At 38.9% G+C, this 20,500-nt stretch overlaps 1 protein-coding gene across 1 annotated transcript in view; it reads right to left on the bottom strand.

Moving 5' to 3' along the window:
* The window catches only part of LOC145655700 (uncharacterized), a 36,486-nt gene that overhangs the window by 5,414 nt on the left and 10,572 nt on the right, over positions 1 to 20,500 (bottom strand). The window contains exons 6-7 of the mRNA XM_081709190.1: positions 4,718 to 4,791; positions 1,666 to 1,837 (exon numbers count right to left, since the gene is read on the bottom strand). Coding sequence (XP_081565316.1) covers positions 1,666 to 1,837; positions 4,718 to 4,791 — 246 coding nt within the window. The remainder of the gene's footprint in view (positions 1 to 1,665; positions 1,838 to 4,717; positions 4,792 to 20,500) is intronic.

Below are 20,500 nucleotides of genomic sequence, written 5' to 3'. Positions count from 1 at the left end.
TAGCTACAATGTATAAAGTATACTATTTCTTTACAGTATTATGGTATAGATTCTGTGGATTCCATATATACATTAAATGTAAAATGTTGCCCAGTTATGTCAAAAATAGCAAACAAAAACCACAGGCTCCAAGTTACTGAAAGAGAAGTATTAAATGAGGTCCTGGTAGAGCATACGTGCAGGTTTGTCAGACATGTTCATGAGGAGTTTAACTGAAGCAAAATCCTCATCACACACCCAAGGAGTCAAAGCCTGCAAAATCCCCAAATAGCAAGACTGCATCCAGGTAGCACTTGCTGATGGAAAGCAAAAAATAGTGCTGTATCCTGCTCTGTGCCTCATCCACTGTACCAGTCTCTTAGTATTGGACTTAGTGTGGTTAATCAATCTTTGACTGTGCTGATTACATTTATGTCATTTAGCTGACACTTTTATTCAAAGCGACAATTATGACTGAGTACGATTTGAGCAATTGAGGGTTAAGGGTTTTGCGCGGGGGCCCAACAGTGGCAACGTGGCAGTGAACCAGCAATCTTCCGAGAACAAGTCAAGTACCTTAACCGTTGAACTACCACTGCCTGTGTTTATATATTGTACTATTTAAAGATTTTGCAGTTACTTGGATTTTGTCAATATAGCAACATGCCCTCAGTCCAGCAGAACAGGAAATCTGAAACCTGATAAATTACCTGTTTCAATTTTTGTTTTCTATTTTAAACACACACAATCCCAAAAAGATTTCTCTGTAGTAATACAGTTCACTACTATAGTTATAGAATTAGCTCCAATTACCCCACAATATCCCTTTAAATTAAGCCAAAATTCAAAGTCTGAGGTGAAGATCCTATAAAGGTTACATAAGAGCTTGATGTTACATGTGTTTTGAACAAATACTGCCACTAAGTGCCAAAGAACTATTTTTTATAGTTACACCTCCCATGGAATTCAAAATACAACAATCAACTTGTTAAACACATTAATCACACATTGCATTTGAGATACATTTAATACAGTTTGTTAGTCTGTTTGTAAAAAACACTATTTTTTTTAAAAAATGAAGGCATTAAAACAAACAATAAGCCCAGAAACTACAATAATCAAGTTCAATAATCGAGCTGATGTTCAATGTCCGAATCCCTCATGTCTCTCCGTGTTCCTCTTCCTCTCACAGGTAAGGATACAGGCTTTCCTCTGGCCGAGCGAGTAGGCCACGGGCCAATGGTAGGGCTGGTCAGGGAGCTGGTGACGAAGGGAGCTGCTTCCTGATCTATCGTGGGATGACATCACAGACTGCTGGACCTGTAGGAGGAGCCAAAAAAAAAAAAGGGCACCAAGATATCGATAGGTATGTCAATATTCCCAGGCCCCAGCTAAACTACTGCCCAACATTGGAAACCTATTATAGCGTGTAATTATTATGAACCTATTATAGCGTCTAGATTCCACTATTACTGCCTCGTAGTAGCAGGGCTCTGCTGTACTATAAATGTGTTTCTGTCTTCTACTAAAAGTCTCTTTTGGCAGTGTAATTTATTTTGGTCAAATGGCTGCATGACCGTTTTCAAAACAAATTTATAGAGGTGTTGGTGAGGTGATCCTTCCTGAGTTCCCCGGCCAGCAGAGCATGAATGACCTGAGTGGGCGAGCAGCTCTGCACCATGGCACCGAGCGCAAGGTCCTTGTCCTCCCTGATGAAGAGGTTGCTTTCGCCCGCCTTGTGCGGCAGCATGCAGGCAACCAACTCCGCCTTGGCGTCCATGGCCCTCCACAGGTCGGTGGACATGTGCGCCAGTGTTGTCATGGAAGCACGCGACACCATGGAGCTCAGATTCTTCAACTGAGACAGTGGACATGGGGCTCAGGTGTTCAGGCACTCCATGGGGATGTGCCTGTTTAAACACGCCGATCGGACTCATCCGATATGTGGCAGATTTACTTGGTGTGTCAGAGAAGGAAAAGCATCAGTTTGTACTACCTACCATGTTTAAGGACAAGATATTCCTCGCTAGAACATTCCAAATTGACTCTTCATCAGGTTAGAACCATTTTGGTCACAAAACAGAGCAATTCCAGCTCGGACAGCAAAATGCGAAGATCCTTTTTGGGCCATTGTTTATATGATTTGATTAGAGAATCTTTTGTCCCTGAGAGGGCCCCTCTGGACCACAGTCAGGCACACATCGTGGAGCTTGGGAAGCAGGATGTCGGTGTGGTTCTGGGCCAGAGACTGCACCAGAGTCAAGCTCCCCTTCTTCTTCTCCCTAAAACAGCGTTAGAACACGGTGTACATACCTGGTGTTATGATATCGGTAATGCTAAACAGGTTTCATTAATAAAATCAACTTTTAAAAACACAGAAACAAATGTATTCGCTGTCAGGGTGACCCTCACTAATTTTTATATTTATTTTTCCAAAGCATGCCATTTGTGTATTTTTAGGTATGCTCTGTAATTATAGCTCTTTGCCACCTGCCTGAAGTGGGGCCGCTCTTCTCTGACAGCAGCCTGTGGGCCGCGGATCCTTCACTCTCTCTGGGGCTCATCCAGTGGTGGGAAATGGCTCACAGAGGAAGCATCTGCCTCAGAGTGGGAGCTACTCTGGCTTTTCCTCAGGGGATCAAATCAAAAATCAAAATCAAAAGTTATTTATATAGCGCTTTTTAGAACAGATGTCACAAAGCACCTTTACAAATGTCCAAGTCCAAGCCACCAGTGAGCAAGCCAAGGCTGACATTGGCAAGAAAAAACCCCACTAGAGCATGAGGAAGAAACCTTGAGAGGAACTAAAACTAAACGGTGGGCCCATCCTCCTCTGGCCGACAACAGTCACCACAATAATAACAATTACCGAGAAAAATATAATTCTAAAATGAAAAAACAAGTAAAGTGTCTTGGTACAGGTAAAGAACCTGCACCTTTCGATCTAAGCAGACATGGTGGTTTATAATGAACTAAGAGTTCTCTAAGGAACTGTGGGGCAAGACCATTCAATGCTTTGTAGGTAATTAGAAGTATTTTATAATCAATATGAAATTTTATTGGGAGCCAATGTAAAGTATCTTAGATAGCCGTGATGGATTCAGATTTTGTCGTTCTAGTGAGCACTCTGCCTGCTGCATTTTGAACTAGCTGGAGCTTGTTTAACCACTTAGTAGTACAGCCTAATAGTAGGGCATTACAATAGTCCAATCTTGAAGTAATAAATGCATGGACTATCTTTTCTGCATCATGTGAGGAGAGCATGTTTCTAATCTTAGAAATGTTCCTAAGGTGGAGAAAGGCCTTCCTAGAAATATTATTTACATGAGCTTCGAACGAGAGACTAGGATCCATGATACCTCCAAGATCTTTATCTGTTAGGGAAGATGTGACTGTGATTTCACTGAGGTTCATTGAGTAATTAGAGGATCTAGCTGTCTCTGTGTCTAATAGAAGCACCTCTGTTTTGTCAGGATTAAGTGAGAGAAAGTTTCTCAACATCCTTTATGCATTCGGTTCTGATTCAGATATGCGCTTAGCTGCTGAACTACAGCTTTTTCTAGGATCTTGGAAATAAATGGTAGGTTTGAGATCGGTCTGTAGTTTGACAGCTGACATGGGTTGAGGTTAGATTTTTTGAGAAGTGGTCTGATTACTTCAAATTTGAATGATTTAGTAACGTAGCCAATATTTAAGGATTAGTTTATTAAATTTAGTAAAGGTTCAATTACTTCAGGTAGAATTTCTTTAAGAAAGTGTGTGGGCAGTGAATCTAGTAAACACTGGAGGACTTTGAGCATGACATCAGATATGCAATTTCTGGCTCTTGGATAGGTGTAAAGGATTCAAAAGTCATTTTTGGCTTGGTTGTTCTTGGTTGTACCTAAGTAGTTGCCCGATGTCATATTAATGCTCTTAACGTTATCTCTAATGTGCTTTATTTTCTCATTGTAGAAATTCATGAACTCCTTACTACTATGGTGGTGATGTAATCTGAGCATTGGTGTCAATCTTATTCTTAGTTAGATGGGCAATTGTACTAAAAAGAAATCTAGGATTATTTTTTTCTTTTTCTATTAGGTTTGAGAGATAAGCTGTTCGAGCGGTAATAAGTGCTTTTCTAAACTTGAGAAGGTTCTCCTTCCATGCAAGCCGGAAGACTACAAGCTGTGTGGCGCCATTTACGTTCAATTTTTTATTTAAAATGTGAAAGTGTTTTGATTTAAATTGCAAATGTGGTCATTATACCAAGGTACCAATTTTTTGTCCCTAATTTTTTTATTCTTAAGTGGGGCAACATCATTAAGTGTGCAGCAGAATACTGATTCTAAGCATTCAGTTATTTGATGAAGTTCTGTGGCGTTTGAGGGCATCCTAGTTACAAATAATATGTCTGGGAGACTGCCAATGTCATGTTATGGCCCCACCCCCTCCTCAAACGTCTTGGTTTGTGTGTGTTCATCCGTGTTGCCATGTCCTCTCGTGTTGTCCACCTGTTCTGCATTATGTGTAATCGTCTTTAATGTATATACATCTCCTGTGTCGTAGTGTGTTTGTTGATGTTTAAGGTGTACAGAGCATGTGGGTTGTTTTATGTATCATTCGTGTGTGTAATAAACGTCTGGTTAATCGTGCCTCTTCCCCGCATCCTGTTTACCTCGAGACGTTACAGAAACACCAACCGAAGAAGGATGCCTGGGAAGGGTAGGAAGAAGGGGAGGAAGGGGAGTAGACACACTTCCCCAGCTCGTGCATGCAATTCCCCCGTGTTCTTGGCTACCCTGCTGACTCCCACAATACGGGAATGTGGTCCTGGGACGGAAGTGGAGGAGTCACAAGGGACTGCGTCCGACTACCATGACTGGTATAATGATTTCCAGTCCTCGGAGTTGTGTGCAGCAGAATACTGATTCTAAGCATTCAGTTATTTGACCAAGTTCTGTAGGGTCTGAGGGCATCCTAGTCGCAAATGATATGTCTGGTAGATTGCCAATAAAACCAGGTGCAGTGGCTGATGTGATTGTGCGTACATAGTTCAAATGAAATTAAGGAATGGTCTGAGATGGAGTAGTATAACTACATCTACACCATACCTCAGTACTAAGTCAGGCATATGTCCACCAGAGTGTATGGGTTCTGTTATACATTGGGTAAAACGAACTGATTCTAATATAGAACTAAAGGCCCATCAGAGGGTCTTGGCCACTATCAAAGTGAATATTGTTGAAATCACCAACAAAAGTGTAAAGGGAAATCTGCAAATTCCTTAATAAATTCTGAGTAGCGTCCTGGTGGCCTGTAGATGCCAATTACTGGAAGAGGCTGGGTGGGCTTTTTATCACTGGCTACATGATTTATGCTAGTAAAAATCATTTCAAAGGCTTTCTGGTTTATGCTTAATGTATCAATAGAAATAACTGCAATGTCACCTCCACGGCTAGTTAGACGAGGGTGGTGTACATAGCTGTAGCCAGAAGGACACGCTGCATTTAAAGCTATGTACTCGTTTGGCTTGATCCAGGTTTCTGTTAGGAAAAGTACATTACATCTATGATCTGTTAGTATTTCAGTTATCATGAGCATTTTAGACGCTGATGATCTAACATTTAGTAAACCCAGCTTTAGATAAAAGGAGTTTTCTGTGAATCAGTTACTTTAATACTAATTATGTTATTAAGCGCATACTACAGCATCGGACATCGCCTTCGCTAATTGACACACCTCTTCAATATTATTTTCAGTAATCTCTGACTGACGAAGGCGTATATCGTTAGCTCCTACGTGAATAACTATCTTAGAAAACCCATGCTTGCCTAAAACCTTAACACTACCTGCAACATCCGGCGCCCTGGCACCTGCTATACAGCTAACTGTTGCTGCTGGTCTCCCTAAAGGCCTGCTAATTTCACGTGTCGCAAAATAAAGTCCCCTATAACCAGAGCACTTCTAGCGCTTGAGTCTTCTCCGTCAGACTAGCAATTCAACTACACTTCTCACAGATAAAACAATCGCTAAAGACGAAGAATAAACATGTTGCAAAAAGCAAAATGTTAACGTTACTTACGTTTCTGGTAGTTCCTTAGATGTAGTTTGTGATGATAAAGTAGTTTTCGATGGAAGTTGCCACCATACCTGGTATGGTATTAATCCACAAAATAGCACATCAAATCTAATTATTTGGCCAGTACAGGGTTATGCAATATTCCCTCACCTCAGAAAAACGCAACAGCTTGAATTCCTTAACTGATTAATAGTTTAAAAAAAAATCTTTCCTAACTATAAAAATATAGCTTACCCATTAGAAAGATTAAACATCCAGTGTGTGTACCCTGGCAGTTTAATGTAAAAGGCAGCTCCGACTGGAATACGTTTAAGCGGTCTCGGGCGCCATCTGGTGGCGACTTGGAGTCCTTATCACGCTCTCATTTCTTTTATATGGTGGGACAAGTGTTTTGTTATCCTACCTATCGAGCAGTCCTACCTAGATTTAATGCACTTATGTACATTAGTATTCGTCCAGGCTTCTGGTGTTTATTTTGGATGTATATATTATAATTAGGCTACTGTGGACATTTTCTATTTTGTAAAGCTACAGCACCTGTACTTCACACACGTGTAATAATCAGATCTAGAACGTTGCCAGCCCTATTAAAATATTAGGTTTATAGTATAATAGTTTAATTAAACAGACAAAGCGTTAATCACAATAATTTGCATGATGATTAATCTTGAACCAAAAATCTCACCGGGAGCTGTAGTTCTCTTTACAGACACACACCCAATAAAACTATGCTTTATCATTTCTTGTTGATAGCCACTGACTATAGGATCAATAGAATAGTACAACCAAATAATCTTTAATGTTTTGCTTTACTGTAATACAATTTAGAATTGCGATGTTACCCTTTTAAGAAGAACTGAACACACTGTGATAAGAGCAACTGGATGTAGCTTTATTGACATGCTGGTCAAGGACTCACATCTAATATGTTTAAAATACATTAATTGAGGCCAAATGCAGCATAAAAACTTTTTTAATTTATACAGAACCAAAACAATCAACATTAAAATATATAAAATATATAATGAATAAAAATATGTGTATTGTTAAAAAAAAATTGAAAAAAAAAAAAAAAACTAATCCTAACCCTAAACCAGTAGCACAGACGTGTGTCCCAATTTGTCTGGGACAGCAAGAGAGAGGGAGATAGATAGATAGATAGATAGATAGATAGATAGATAGATAGATAGATAGATAGATAGATAGATAGATAGATAGATAGATAGATAGATAGATAGATAGATAGATAGAGAGAGAGAGAGAGAGAGAGAGAGAGAGAGAGAGAGAGAGAGCTACTTGAAAAGAAATGTGAGCTATGTCCTATTTTCTTTTCTTTACTGCAACACTGTCATGGGACCCAATGTTAATGCCTTTCTTTTGTTCCACTTTCCCACTGTTCACTTTACTATGTTATGAGATGCTATGAAAGGAAAAATAAAACATGCCACAACTACTGTACGCATAATAAAGCACAAATAGAACATGAAAGTCCAAGCTATTGTGATCTTTGGCGTCCAAGAGCTCGTCTGCGACTGCCTCTTGCCGTAGTTGTGACAAGTCACCACAAGAGGTCTCTGTTAAAGCAAACATACAAAAAAGACAGGTCTTCTGTGACCTACGGCATTAATTCTGCTTACTCCAGATACAAAAACAAGTATACAATTTTGCAAAAGGTGCAGTCTTGTATGTGAGATTTGTTTATAGATCTGGGAAATGTCAAAGTATATGTATCCATACCCTGCCTGTTCAGACACAGAACAAATGTGTAAATATAATAGATAAATGCATTTATTATAATAATTTTAACAGAATTCAATACATATATTTTGCATAATTGATGAGAGAAACATTATCAAATAAAACCAAGACAAACAGCTGGAAAAGAATCGCGAGGATCCCTTTTTTAAGTGCACACTGTTCAAGTTCAAGTTTGGTTTATTCGTCACATACATAGTCATACACAGTATAACTGTTTGCACAGACAGCAGTGCAAGCCACTGCTAACCAGACTGGATCTGCTTCTCCAGAAAGTTGGTTATTTCAGTGATCAGTAACATATAATTTTCTAATTTAAGGCATATGTTTTGAACAGTTTGCATACTTTTAGGGCACGCACACTGGCTTTGAAAATTACGTGAACTGACTTTGATGTGGTATGAATGAACAAACAGAAATAAAATGGATCATTAACAATGCATTGGTCAAGGAATGTGCAGTCATGCAACCCGCAGTCCCTCGCTCGCCCTTGGCCAAAACTAGTCGAGGAATAGCAAACCCATTCCTGGTTCGGTAGGCTTGGACAAAACTCCAGTTGTTTCTGCACAGTCCGAGTTCGCTACGTCTCAGCGCCACCGAACCAGAGACAGTAAATCCCCTGGCACTGCAGGTACACGGGCATCTCGTTGTTCACGGAAAAAGCAGGATGTGGTTACTTTACAAGTTTTATCACACTAGGTTCTTGTCCGTTATCACACTTTGGGCCCTTAACACTTTTCAGTGCATTCCACATCTGAGAGTGGTGTTGGGGAGGGGTGGATTGTAATTTACAGCTTTTATCTGAAAACCATTTCCTTTTTTCCCACCTACACTTCTTTCTTAAAGCCGTGTTTTACGGTACTTCACTCCTTTAGTTCACAGTCGTAATTGTAAGCGATACATCTAAAAACTTTTGTCAGGACCTCTGAACGAACATGGACATGGCTCATCCGTTTTGAACAGGTAAGCAATTCAGTAATGCTTAACTAATTCATGCTATACTTTATATTAGTATAAGTTACTAAAAAGGCTGACGTGTATCTAGCTATTTATTTATTTAGCTAATGGTTGAAATACTTTATCATGCGTTATATGATTTAACTCGGTAGAGCTTAGCGTCATAATTAATTTTTAGGTCTAGATAAAACATACATCTTAACAAACGATAATTACATATTATGTACATTATGTACGTATCTATTCTTTTTGCGAGCTAGGAAAGGATATTATCTTTATTCTGATTATTTTTGATCAATATCAAATATGACCATTGTGTTTTAGAGTACGTGAAACATTTTGATTGACTGAAACTCGATGGCTATTCTTATTCTCATGGCTAGCTATACAGAAAAACTTGAACTTCGAAGTAGGTAATTCTATTTACTTAAATGAATCATTAAATGATGTGACATCTATTTGTTCTGGTAAAGAAGATACCATCATGATGATCTTTTTATGCTCACGGTTTATAATTCTATTTTATGTATCTCCGTAGGTTCACACAATCACGAGTTCCTTGTTCCTGATAACATTGTATGGTGTTATACATGTTGGCAACCTCTGTATGATGAGCTGATGAACAAAATAAACCCGAGTTACAATTTTTTTCAGTTTTAAAGGCCACTAAAGTCTTTTGCAGCTCCTCTTCATAAAAGATCTCATCTATATTTTCCCCATCAAAATCCCGTAATTTGTATACAGGAGGGTCTCTCCTTAGACATTCAGAAACGGTAAAATATTCATCCATAAAGTGATTCATCCTGCTCGTACCCTTTCTCAAAATGTCTTTTTAATCGTGACATTCTGATGGTATCACCGACTCTAAACTTCAATCTTAGTTTTTCCACCTTTTTCGGTTGAAACAACCCATACAAGGTTTTAAACACTGTGAAGGAATTTCCTTCGTTCACTTCAACGGGTTTCATTTGAATGCTTCTGTGAAAGCTGTTGTTATAAGCATGAACCAAGTCTTGTACCACATCGATGTATTTTCTCGTATTGATGGCTGTGAAGTATCTCCACATTCTGGTTTTCAACATCCTGTTGAACCGTTCACACACTGATGCTTTTTGTCCCGTCCCAGTAGCAAATTGATTGACGTTGTTTTTTTCATTAATGTTTTGAAACTTTTATTAAAAAATTCTTTCCCTTCATCAGTCTGAAGTTTTTTAGGAACTCTGCCTTCTTTTAGAATTGAAACAAAGGCTTTGGTAACCTCAGCACCTGTCTTGTTTTTCATCATGCATACCCAAGCATACTTGGAAAGTATATCTATACACGTTAGCATAAATTTCATGGTCCCATTATGTTGGTCTTGTCCACCAAATCGGCCTGCCATTGTTCATCTGTGTTTTTTTACAATGACTCTGTTTCTTTTAAATTTCACAGAGATTGGTTTATGTAGCATGTATGCATCCTGAGCTGCTAACCAGTTTTTGATTTCCTTATCATCAACCCGTTTACCGATTTCATCCACCACGGACCTTTGCAGACTCTTGACCCCTCCATAGGATCCTGGGTTTGAAGGAGTGTAGTAAATATTTTTCAGCAGACGTTCAGTCATGGCGAAATGATTGAAACACAATGAAAAGAGTGCTAGATTGGATTATGGTTTTATTAGCATCTTTTCAGCAAAAGAGGTTATGTTTATGTTACATTCAATTAAAAATGAAAGCATGCAATCAAAGGTTTTATATACATCAACCTTTTCATCGTTACTTAGTTTCAAAACACATACATCTATTACATATGTGAATATATATATAATATATGCCCGTTTTTACATTCATCGGGTTTTCAAACATATGTGAAATAACATGACATATATATATATATATATATATATATACATATACATATGTGTAAAGGATAACATGTATTATTGGCTGGGTGGACTACATTATGCTAGTAAAAATAATTTCAAAGGACTCGAAAATCATAACCAGCTTTCTGGTTTTCCTTAGTCACTTAATGGTTTCTACTGCACATGTATGAATAATATCAGATTACTCTCCATGGTCAAGGCTGTCACCTAAATGAGAAACCACAGCCAGGAGTCTGTGGGTGCCGGTGGGTGCACATTCCTGCAACCAACAACTACATCTGTTTTTTTCATACGATTAACTGAAAATGCATCATGGATCGTTGAAACCCCATCTCTGTATTAACAGGCCTCTTTCATTGTCTCTCATTCTGTCTCTGTGTCTCTCTCAGCCTGTATCTCTCTTCTTTTTGGTCTCTCTCTCTCCTCACCGGTGGGCTTACGTGCTGTCCTCTAGCTCCCTGTCCTTCTCCTCTCTCATTTACTACTGATGGGTTAAAAGAACTTAGTCATTATGGCAGATACTTATACACAGCTGTATTATCACTCCACTGAAAGAAAATGGCACAACTCTACCTGGCTGGGGACTGGAGTTTTCCCCCAGTTTATCGTTTTGCTTTTCTTTTCATTCAGTCAGCATTTTGTAGCTAAAGGGGAATGGGTGGACAGAGAAGTATGTGGGCACGGGTTGATGGTACGAGCTCACCTCGACTGCTGCCTGAGAGAAGCCACCCCAGGAAGGGCAGAGAGATCCAGCTCGGACGGGACGTCCATCACGTCTGAGAGCTTTTGGCCCAGCATGTCAAACCGCTTAATGTGGAGGATGAGAATACTGTTCCAAGAGGAAAAGTGACTTAAGGACTGGAAGTGTGTGTGAGTGGAGGAGGGTGTGTGTGTTGGACTGGTTTAAAACTCATTCTTTAAGGTCATCTACGTCAGCCGAGACTCACCGTGGCAGTGTGAAAAACTTCACCTCTTCAGTTGCCTTGCAGCCTACTTCACACTCACAAAAACGCTCCAGTAGTGTTGGCTGAAAAAAGAAAGAGACCCTTTCATTGAGAGTGATAAAATCAAAATGGCAGCATGTCATAACTGTATTCTCTCCTTTACAACACAGTAATGAAGCGTTATCCAAAGAGGGTGTGTGACGTGACAGACCTTAAAGTAAGTGTGTAGACTGTCGGTCATAGTAGGGCTCAGATTAACAGAGAGGTAGTTGTAGACATCCACTCTGCAGCTCTGCTGTCCACAGCTTTCACAAAATGGAGAACAGAAATATTAAAACATTTGCACAGAAATAACTTGCTGCATCCCTTATACAGTGTGTGAGTTATCACATGCTAATATGCTTGTGTATGTTTTACTAGTAGATAACAGCTTATCTAATGTGGAGCATCAAAACAGTAAACATGTACACTAATGCAAAGCCAGCAGAGCACGTAGAATGCTCAGTCCATGTCAGTTATGTTTTCCCAAACTCACACACTCTGGGATTTGAAAGTTATGTGATGAATAGAAGCTGAACTGGTGAGCATTTTAAATGTTCACATTTAAGTTATGTATGTTATGAAACTTTCATGAACACTTTAAACAGATGTCCGGAGAAAGCGCCTGCTCTCGGTGAGAAAATGTACACTTTAAACAAACACGTTAAGACTGGTTAAGACCAGTCCATTAACACAAATGAGATATGGAACAGTGATACATAATTACCTGGTGCATATGAGCACAGACTTGATATGAAACTCAAAAGTTTTCCACAGGGCAGATGTAAGAGAAGAAAGAGGCCCCAAGCCTCTCTTCCTCCTCTTTCAGCTGCAGTAACTCAGGAACTCATGGGCATCCTTTGGAGGACAGCACAGGAGAACATCAGAGGGGGCGTTGCTCCTGGACTTCAACAGCAGTGAAAAAACAAAGGTGCCTGTGTTCAGTTCCTGCAGGGTACTGCGTGGGGTTCTGAGGTGTTCTGAATGGCTGAGGGGGCCGTTTAACTGAACCTGATCATAGTCTTCTTCAAATGCAGGGCAGCGGGCTGAAACACACTCAAGCAGGGCTCCCAGGAGCTGAACCTTCTGCTTTGTGCTCCGACTGGTGAGGCGGGCCTGCTGCAGATCTGCAAAACATCTACAGCCAGCAACAGGGAGACCAAGTGGTTTATATCTCTGAGCTTCACAGCACCTCCTTAAGCACTCATGATTAAACTGTTCATTTAGACCCATGTGAAGCCTCTGGTTCTGAACGGACATGTCTGCTGGTGTGTGTAGACATGCCTGGAAGAGCAGGATGTTCAAATATATGGCACAGAAATCCAACCGGAGGGAAGAATGTGGTTGGACCAAATCCATATAAGAGTCTGAAAGTGTGTGAGTAAAGCGCACTCTTGCGGCAATGAAAGTGTGTAAGGCTCACTCTAGCAATGATGAAAGTGTGTAAAGTGCACTCTAGTGACGATGGTGCGCATAGCTTTAGCAGGCCCGTCCAGAGCGCTCTGTATTTGTCCATGACGTCTGCAGTGTGGATCAGTGCTCAAGGAGCAGCTCATATCACATCTAACCTCAGCAGAAAACACCAGACTCCACATGCTGATTGCCTTGCGAAAGCACAGACTGCCTGCATGATCCCAGCAATGTTCCTCTTTAGGACTTTGGGAGCAAGTCCCTCCTTTCACACAGTAAGTCCAGTGCTCCCAAATTATATAATCATTTCTGCATTAACCTTTGAGTTTTAATTGGGTTTTTCAGCAAAACATATTTACTGAGCTTTTGCTGAAATTTAGGATATTCTATTAGTCATATAATGCTAATGTTCTTGTTGCTGTCCTGGTTGCCGTGCTGGTTGCCATGCTGGTTGCTATTCTTCTTGCTGTTCCTGTTGCCGTGCTGGTTGCCGTTGTTGTTGCTGTCCTGGTTGGAGTGCTGGTTGCCGTGCTGGTACCATAGAAACAATCCACCAGCCATGAGGATCAAGCCATACGTCTACATTTTCTCTTTCATGAGCATCATTTCTTTCTCTGTTTATAAACAGTATAATTACAGGAGGTAAAAGCAGATACAGTACTCCATTTACATGTACACCAGGTTTGCAGGAGCAATGAAATTCCATTTCAAAGATGCTCTGGAGGATGTAGAAACTATGAAGATGAGAAAAGCGTTGGCAGCCGTTGAGAGGAGGCTGAATAGTTTCTGTGGTACATGAGGTTACTTCACTCAATTCACTCAGTTCAACTTCAGATGAAGAAAAATTGTGAGAAAAAGTTGATGTCCAGCTGCCCAAAAGCCCTGCATCCCATCTTTAACTTGTGTGATCGCTTTAGAGGTGTCAGCAGTCCAAACAGAGTCTGATTCCAAAGGCGAATCCCTCGGAATGCTTCAATTATGGTTATGGTATGTATCATGAGGAGGACATTGGGTATCCACAGGTTCCTCTTGGAAATATTTCCAACCACATCAGCAAGTTTCAGTATAAGTAACTTATGTTAAGAGACTTATTGTTAATTTCATATTGATGTGTAAAATTTCTTTTTGTTTTCAGTACCTATGAAAGATTTTGTCTGTTTTCTTGCTTTTTTTTTACCAAGTTTATTTTTCTGTATGTGATGTTGTTATTAATTCCATTCTTTTCTAGGCTTATTTACATTTCCATTCACGATATTTAGCAGATGTTTTTATCCAGAGTGACTTACAAAAGTGCTTTATCATTTACTCAAGGAATGAATACATCCTAGCCAGTGCAGTAAGTTAGAGTCCAAGATACCATTGAACTAGAATACTGTTGAAATACAGGGATCAGTGCTGATGCCTAGAAGTGCAAAATACTCTATAACAGATATCGATAAGATCGGAAAACAATACTCTATAATAAGTACCAAAGGTTCAGTTACTCAACATAGGTGTAGGATCAGTGCTCATTTAAATATTCCACAAATAGATGGGTCTTCAGTCTGCGTTTGAAGACCATAAGGGACTCTGCTGTCCAGACAGTAAGCAGACATTTGTTCCACCATCTAGGATCCAAGATAGAGAATACGCTCGATACTTGTCTTCCATGAGACTTCAAGCATGGTGTTTCAAGCCAAGCCATACTTGAGGTTTGACGTACTCAAGGTACAGATCGGGCTTTTACCATTGACATCAAATATTGAGGGACATTTTTGGCTTTGTAGGCAAACATTCAGGTTTTAATCTGATGTGTGCAGCTATTGGAAGCCAATAAAGGGAGACCAGTCGAGACCAGTCTTGCTGATGTGTTTTGGACAAATTGTAGAGGTCTGACGTCTCGGAGGAAGACCAGCAAGTAGCGAGTTGCATTAGTCTAGCCTTGAGATTACAAGAGACTGCACAAGCACCTGGGTAGCTTCCTGTGAGAGAACGGGCCGAATCCTTCGTATGTTACAAAGGAGAAATCTGCAAGACCGTGTTAGATTAGAGAAGAATGTCAAAGGCTGCTGAAAGGACTAGAAGAATCAAAACACATGACAGTTTGGCAGCTTTAGCAGCAAGTTTTTGCGTCACATGCTATGAGGGCCGTTTCTCTAGAATGTGCCGGTTTGTAGCCAGACCGATTGATCACTTTATGCAAGTGCATGTACAACCAATGTTTCAGGAACTGCTTAAATATTAGGTTTCATACCTCAAATGTTAATCAAAATGAAGATTTTGAGGAAAATAAGTTTAATATGTAACTTTTCTCTGAAATATACCACCACTTTACTGGATAATATTGTTACTGACTTGTTCACAAACAGTAAATGTCATTCTTTGCAGTACAAATCTTTGTAAACTTTGCAGATAATTAATTTATAATGATTATTCTTTATGTCTTTGGTTTGGCCTCTTTTGGGGCAAATATTGTTTGAAACTGGATGTTTGACAAATCACATTATTTTTTGTTACACACAAAAGGGTCTCTATACGAAAAAAAAGTTGAAAGTCATATAAGGGTTCTTTTGAAGAAAGATGTACCCATCTACCAGTACCCATCTATCAGCTACTTACTCGGCTGCTGCTAAAAATAGGGATTTCAAATATTTTTTGAACTATTGACTTATTTTCCCAATAACCAAAATGTCAGTGCAGCATTCTAGAAATGTCACAATGCATATGACATCACAACAGCTTTGACGTCACTACAAGTATATAAAGGTGAGCGCAAGCATTTATATGTCATTTCACTTGACAGATTTCAGCAGTTATAAAGTTGGAAGACAATAGAGTGAATTAAACCTAATCGTAGGTCAACTTTCCAGAACAAGGTACGGTTGAATAAGTCAATTTTGTAATTACAGAAGGCTATTTTCCATCTAATTGTATGTGTATGTATCTGTCTGTCTGTCTAAATGTCCGCTTAGCTACTATAGCTAGAGCTTTTCTAATTTTATGATGAACGGTCTGTCTGCTGTAGTTTTATATAGTTATGGAATGCATTGACGTTCCACCTGTTTTCTCACACAAGGCTTTATGTCAAGCATAAGCGACTGCTTTTTATACTATTTAGATTTTGCTGTTTTAAAGGTACAAGACAAGTAATATAAGTGATTAAACCAAATTTCATCACCATACCCGCCCTTTCTCGTCTGCCCACAATTGGTGACGTATTTCGATGTGGTACGTCCACGCTGCAGGTGCGTATAACGTTCCTAAGTGCGGGCAGTTTGAGACGAACAGCTCTACTTAGCAGAGAAGAGTCGATCCACAGTAGCGCCCCTCTCTCTGCGTCTACCTCTGTTCACTCACTAGAGAGAATGTGCTAAATATAAACAATTTAATTTGATAATTTTGACCATTAACACTTTGTGCGCTGTGTGAGCAAAAACAATGTATGTATTCGGTGCTTTCTAACTTTCACAGCAGTTGTCGGTTATGTGTTGATTCTGTCAGATGCCCTCATGGTTATAAAATCATTTTAGCGGTGCCGAGCCACAGGTTGAATATTTGGAAGTGACTGTTGGTTAACACGTAAGTTAGTGTTAATGGGTGCGTTTCAGTCGCTGTCATACTCGTCCCGTTGTCTGAAACGGAAAAAAAAATATATGCAATAGAATTATCAAAAAAAAAAGGACTTATTGCTTGAATCAGTGAAGCGAAAACGGGTTTTATGTTATGAGCAAACATAAATGGAGAGTTCCATTTGAGAGTTCCAAAGTCTAGAGTTTAAAAGTACCTTGTTAATGGCTATAAATGAACAGTTTAAATGCGTAAAAAGAGCAGCTGACCTGTTGCTTGCCATATGGGCTAGTTAGCTCACCTTCATATGTACTGCTAACCTGACTGGTTACTTATCTTAGTTTGCCTTCTCCAACAGTCACCATTACGTGGGGTCAGATATTTGTTAGCTAATAAGTTACTTCCATATACCCACCAACGCATTCTACAGGTCAACACATTCCTGCTGCCCCCATGACTGTTTACTTAATGATGTTTAAGTTGTTTGTGACCTAATTATTAACCACTAATAAAATCAGTTTAAACCATTCATAAACTTTTTGTATTCAATGCAGTAAGATTTAGCCTTTGGAACTAATGGTTTAGGGATATGCATACCCAGCTGCTTGCCTGTTGAAATTTGCCTGTAAAGGTGTGCTGCCATTCTGATTGCTTTCTTGCCTGTTTTCTGTCCTCCATGAGTGTTGGTCTGCATACTGACAGTCTTTCTGAACTGACTGCCATTCACATGTATAACTGTCTGCCTTCTGATCCTCAAGCCTGCCTGCTTACATGTTAGATTGCTGTCTGTCCACCAAACTGTAAAAATGATTTATGCTTTTGACTTCATATCGCCTTTTCAGAACAAAGTATTCCAGGAGAGTCCTAAGAAAACTTGGACCAGGACAAATGGAGAAACAGAAGCGTCTTTTTGGCAGGAAGATGTAAGGCCTTTGCACTACAATGTTAAAAAATCTTAGAATAACAATATTAATTTTAAATGATTCTTATTTATACAGCATATTCCTTATAGAACCCAAAATCTCAAGGTGCTTTACACTGCAATGAACGAACAGTATTCAGTAATAAAACATTGATCAAATAAAACAGTTAATAGTCACAAAATATAAATGTAGAAAATGAAATTAATTGAAACAGAATTTAAATTAAACTGGCTAAACAAGCTGAACAATTAGACCAAGCTAAACAAGCCACTCTTTAATCTGTATTAAACACCAATAGAGCTTGCACTCTAAATACTTTCTGGACTATTCCAAAGTATCGGAACGATGAAACATGAAACAGATGAAACATGTTTCATCAGCCTTGTTATTTTAAAAGATTAGGAAGTAATGTTAAAGGAATTAGTCTTATTTTCCTTATAATGTGCTAAAGTAGAATAAAATAATTTTGATTGTATTGTGCAATTAACAAAATACAATATGGACCTGAGCTCTATGAGTGATTCATCCATTAAATAGAGAATAAGAATAACAATCTATAAACTTAGACACAAGCTCTCTCAAAATAATTTGATCATGGATTTTAGTTCAGGCTGTTGATGTTTGAAGAATGACAAACGAACAACATTTCCTTATATATTTTTGTTGTTTCCATAGTAAAATTCCTTCACCTCCAAAAGTGGCATGGGCTTCTTCAGTATTTAAAAAGGTGAGTTTAAAATGGCCAAATTTGTTATTCATCAGAAAATCGAATTGTTGCTAATAAGTGAGATGTCAGCACAGTTGTTATGTTATCCTGATATTTAATTTCTTTTTATTCAACCTCTTCTATGGTTCTCAAAACAAGAGCAAGTCAAAAAGCATAAGACAAGACGAGAATAAACCTGTGAGGAATGACAGCAAAATGCTCCTTGATAGAGCCAAAAAAATCATCCCAGACTTGGAGAAGCTCGATATTGCACCAATCTTGACCCATTTTGTGATGGATCTGACTCATGAGTATGCCATTTTTAAAACTTTTCTTCTTCTTTTTCTTCTTCTTCTTCTTCTTCTTCTTCTTCTTCTTCTTCTGCTTTTTCAATTTATCATTTTAATTTTTGGTATACTTTTGAATGTATGATATTTTTAGAATAAATATTAATTATAGTTCTAAAGAATGCTTTTATTCACATTCTTTTAGGCAGTGGACATCTATCCGGAAAGCAATCCCTAGTCCAGTAAGTCATACTACATTGCTTACACATCAACATATTTTAAATGGGATTCATATTAATTCTAAACCAAACAACCAAAACCATTTTGGAGCAATTTTCAATGTTCGCCTTTCTATGTTATCTCTTCTTTCTTTCACAGGAGACAAAGGTCATGATCTCTCATATGGGTTCATTCATTGCCGACATTGTCAGTGAAGTAACTGTGATGGGTCTTCTTTCATCTCTGGAAGAAATGTTAGATGTTGATCTAAGATCAGTGTTGCTTTCAAATTCCAAGAAGGAAACTGCAGATTTGCTGAATGCTTTCCGTACCAGATCTTGTGAGATAAATCATTCAGCTTCAGTCCACGTGAAGGAGGGGACAGCTCATATAGACTCTCTAAGCAGAGATGTTAGGACTGCAGTTATTGATACACATCGCAGTTGCCTGGATGACCATGAGAGAGACCAAATTGTGATGAAATTCCACTCGACTATGGAAGATACAAATTCAGAAGCAATGAGTGAGCTTCTGATAGGAGATACTGAGAGTTTGACATCGTTATCCTCAGATGTCCATGACGATGGTACATCTAGACCTATAAGTACCATTCCTATAGCTGGCTCTCCGGTTTCGGATATGCTTCAGCGCTTTGATGATGAGATGGAGGAATTTGCTGAACTGTCGCAAGACATCAATCCCCACATAAAAGGAAGGACACATTTTTTGTCCCGTCATTTAATAAATCCTGACCTTGAAGGGGTCTCATCTTGTGAGCTCTGTGGTATGGTCATGCCAATCTACCTAGAGCAGGATGACTTGAAATCATCACAGGCATCATCAGAGCTATGCACAGATAGTATGAACACCTCCTCCGACGTCATGGCAAGCCAAGTTATGGAGTTGGTTGTCCCACCCTCTGTGAAGAAGGCTCAAGAGTCCCCCAGTGTACACAATGACTGGTCTTCCCTGTTCAGCATCGATATACATAGCTCTCCATCACTACAGTCTGAGATGTCTGCTAGGTCACCATGTACTGAGCCTGTTCTGGACAATCAGAGCAAAACCATGAAAGCCCAGAAGGGGAGATTGCATTTCCTATTCCCCTTCAGTAAGGTCTCAAAGGACTTAAAGGTAAAACATTTGACTTATTTCTTATTTAGATTTTGTTACATTATTAATTTTTAAAGTAGTGCATATTTGAATTTCATTTCACACTGAATGTGTATATATCACTTTGCATAAATGACATAATTTGTTCTAAATTATATTCTGTTGCATTATTACTGGTTTGTATCTGTACTTTTAGTTATAAATTTACTTATGCTCTGATATTTTTCTACTAAATCATTGTTTTGTTTTTGTTAGAAACTCAAAAAGAAAAGCAAGGAGCACCCTAACACTGTAGCTGCTGCTGCAACTACAGGTAAGAACATATTGCTAGAAACACATATGACAATTTAGTTGTTAGACAGAATATCACAGTTATATCCATTTTTTAAAAATCAATAACTTTTTTGTCTTATGATAGGTAGTGAAGATGTTTCCCCCATCTCGTCACGTTTCACGAGGATGTTATCGTTCTTTACAAGGCAACGCTCAAATCATCAATAAAGCCTGAAACATCAATTTGCTGAAAATGTGCAAAAATGGCTGGTTTTTGATTACATTTACATTTACATTTACAGCATTTAGCAGATGCTCTTATCCAGAGCGTCTTACAAAAGTGCTTTGTCCTTTACTCATAGAATATATCCTAGTACAGTACAGTAGGTTAGAGTCCAACATACCAGTGAACTAGAATACT

Source organism: Electrophorus electricus, unplaced genomic scaffold, assembly GCF_041902795.1.
Source record: "Electrophorus electricus isolate QZ-2024a unplaced genomic scaffold, ASM4190279v1 Scaffold32, whole genome shotgun sequence".
Classification (NCBI taxonomy): Eukaryota; Metazoa; Chordata; class Actinopteri; order Gymnotiformes; family Gymnotidae; genus Electrophorus; species Electrophorus electricus.
This window is presented reverse-complemented; position numbering and strand designations above follow the sequence as displayed.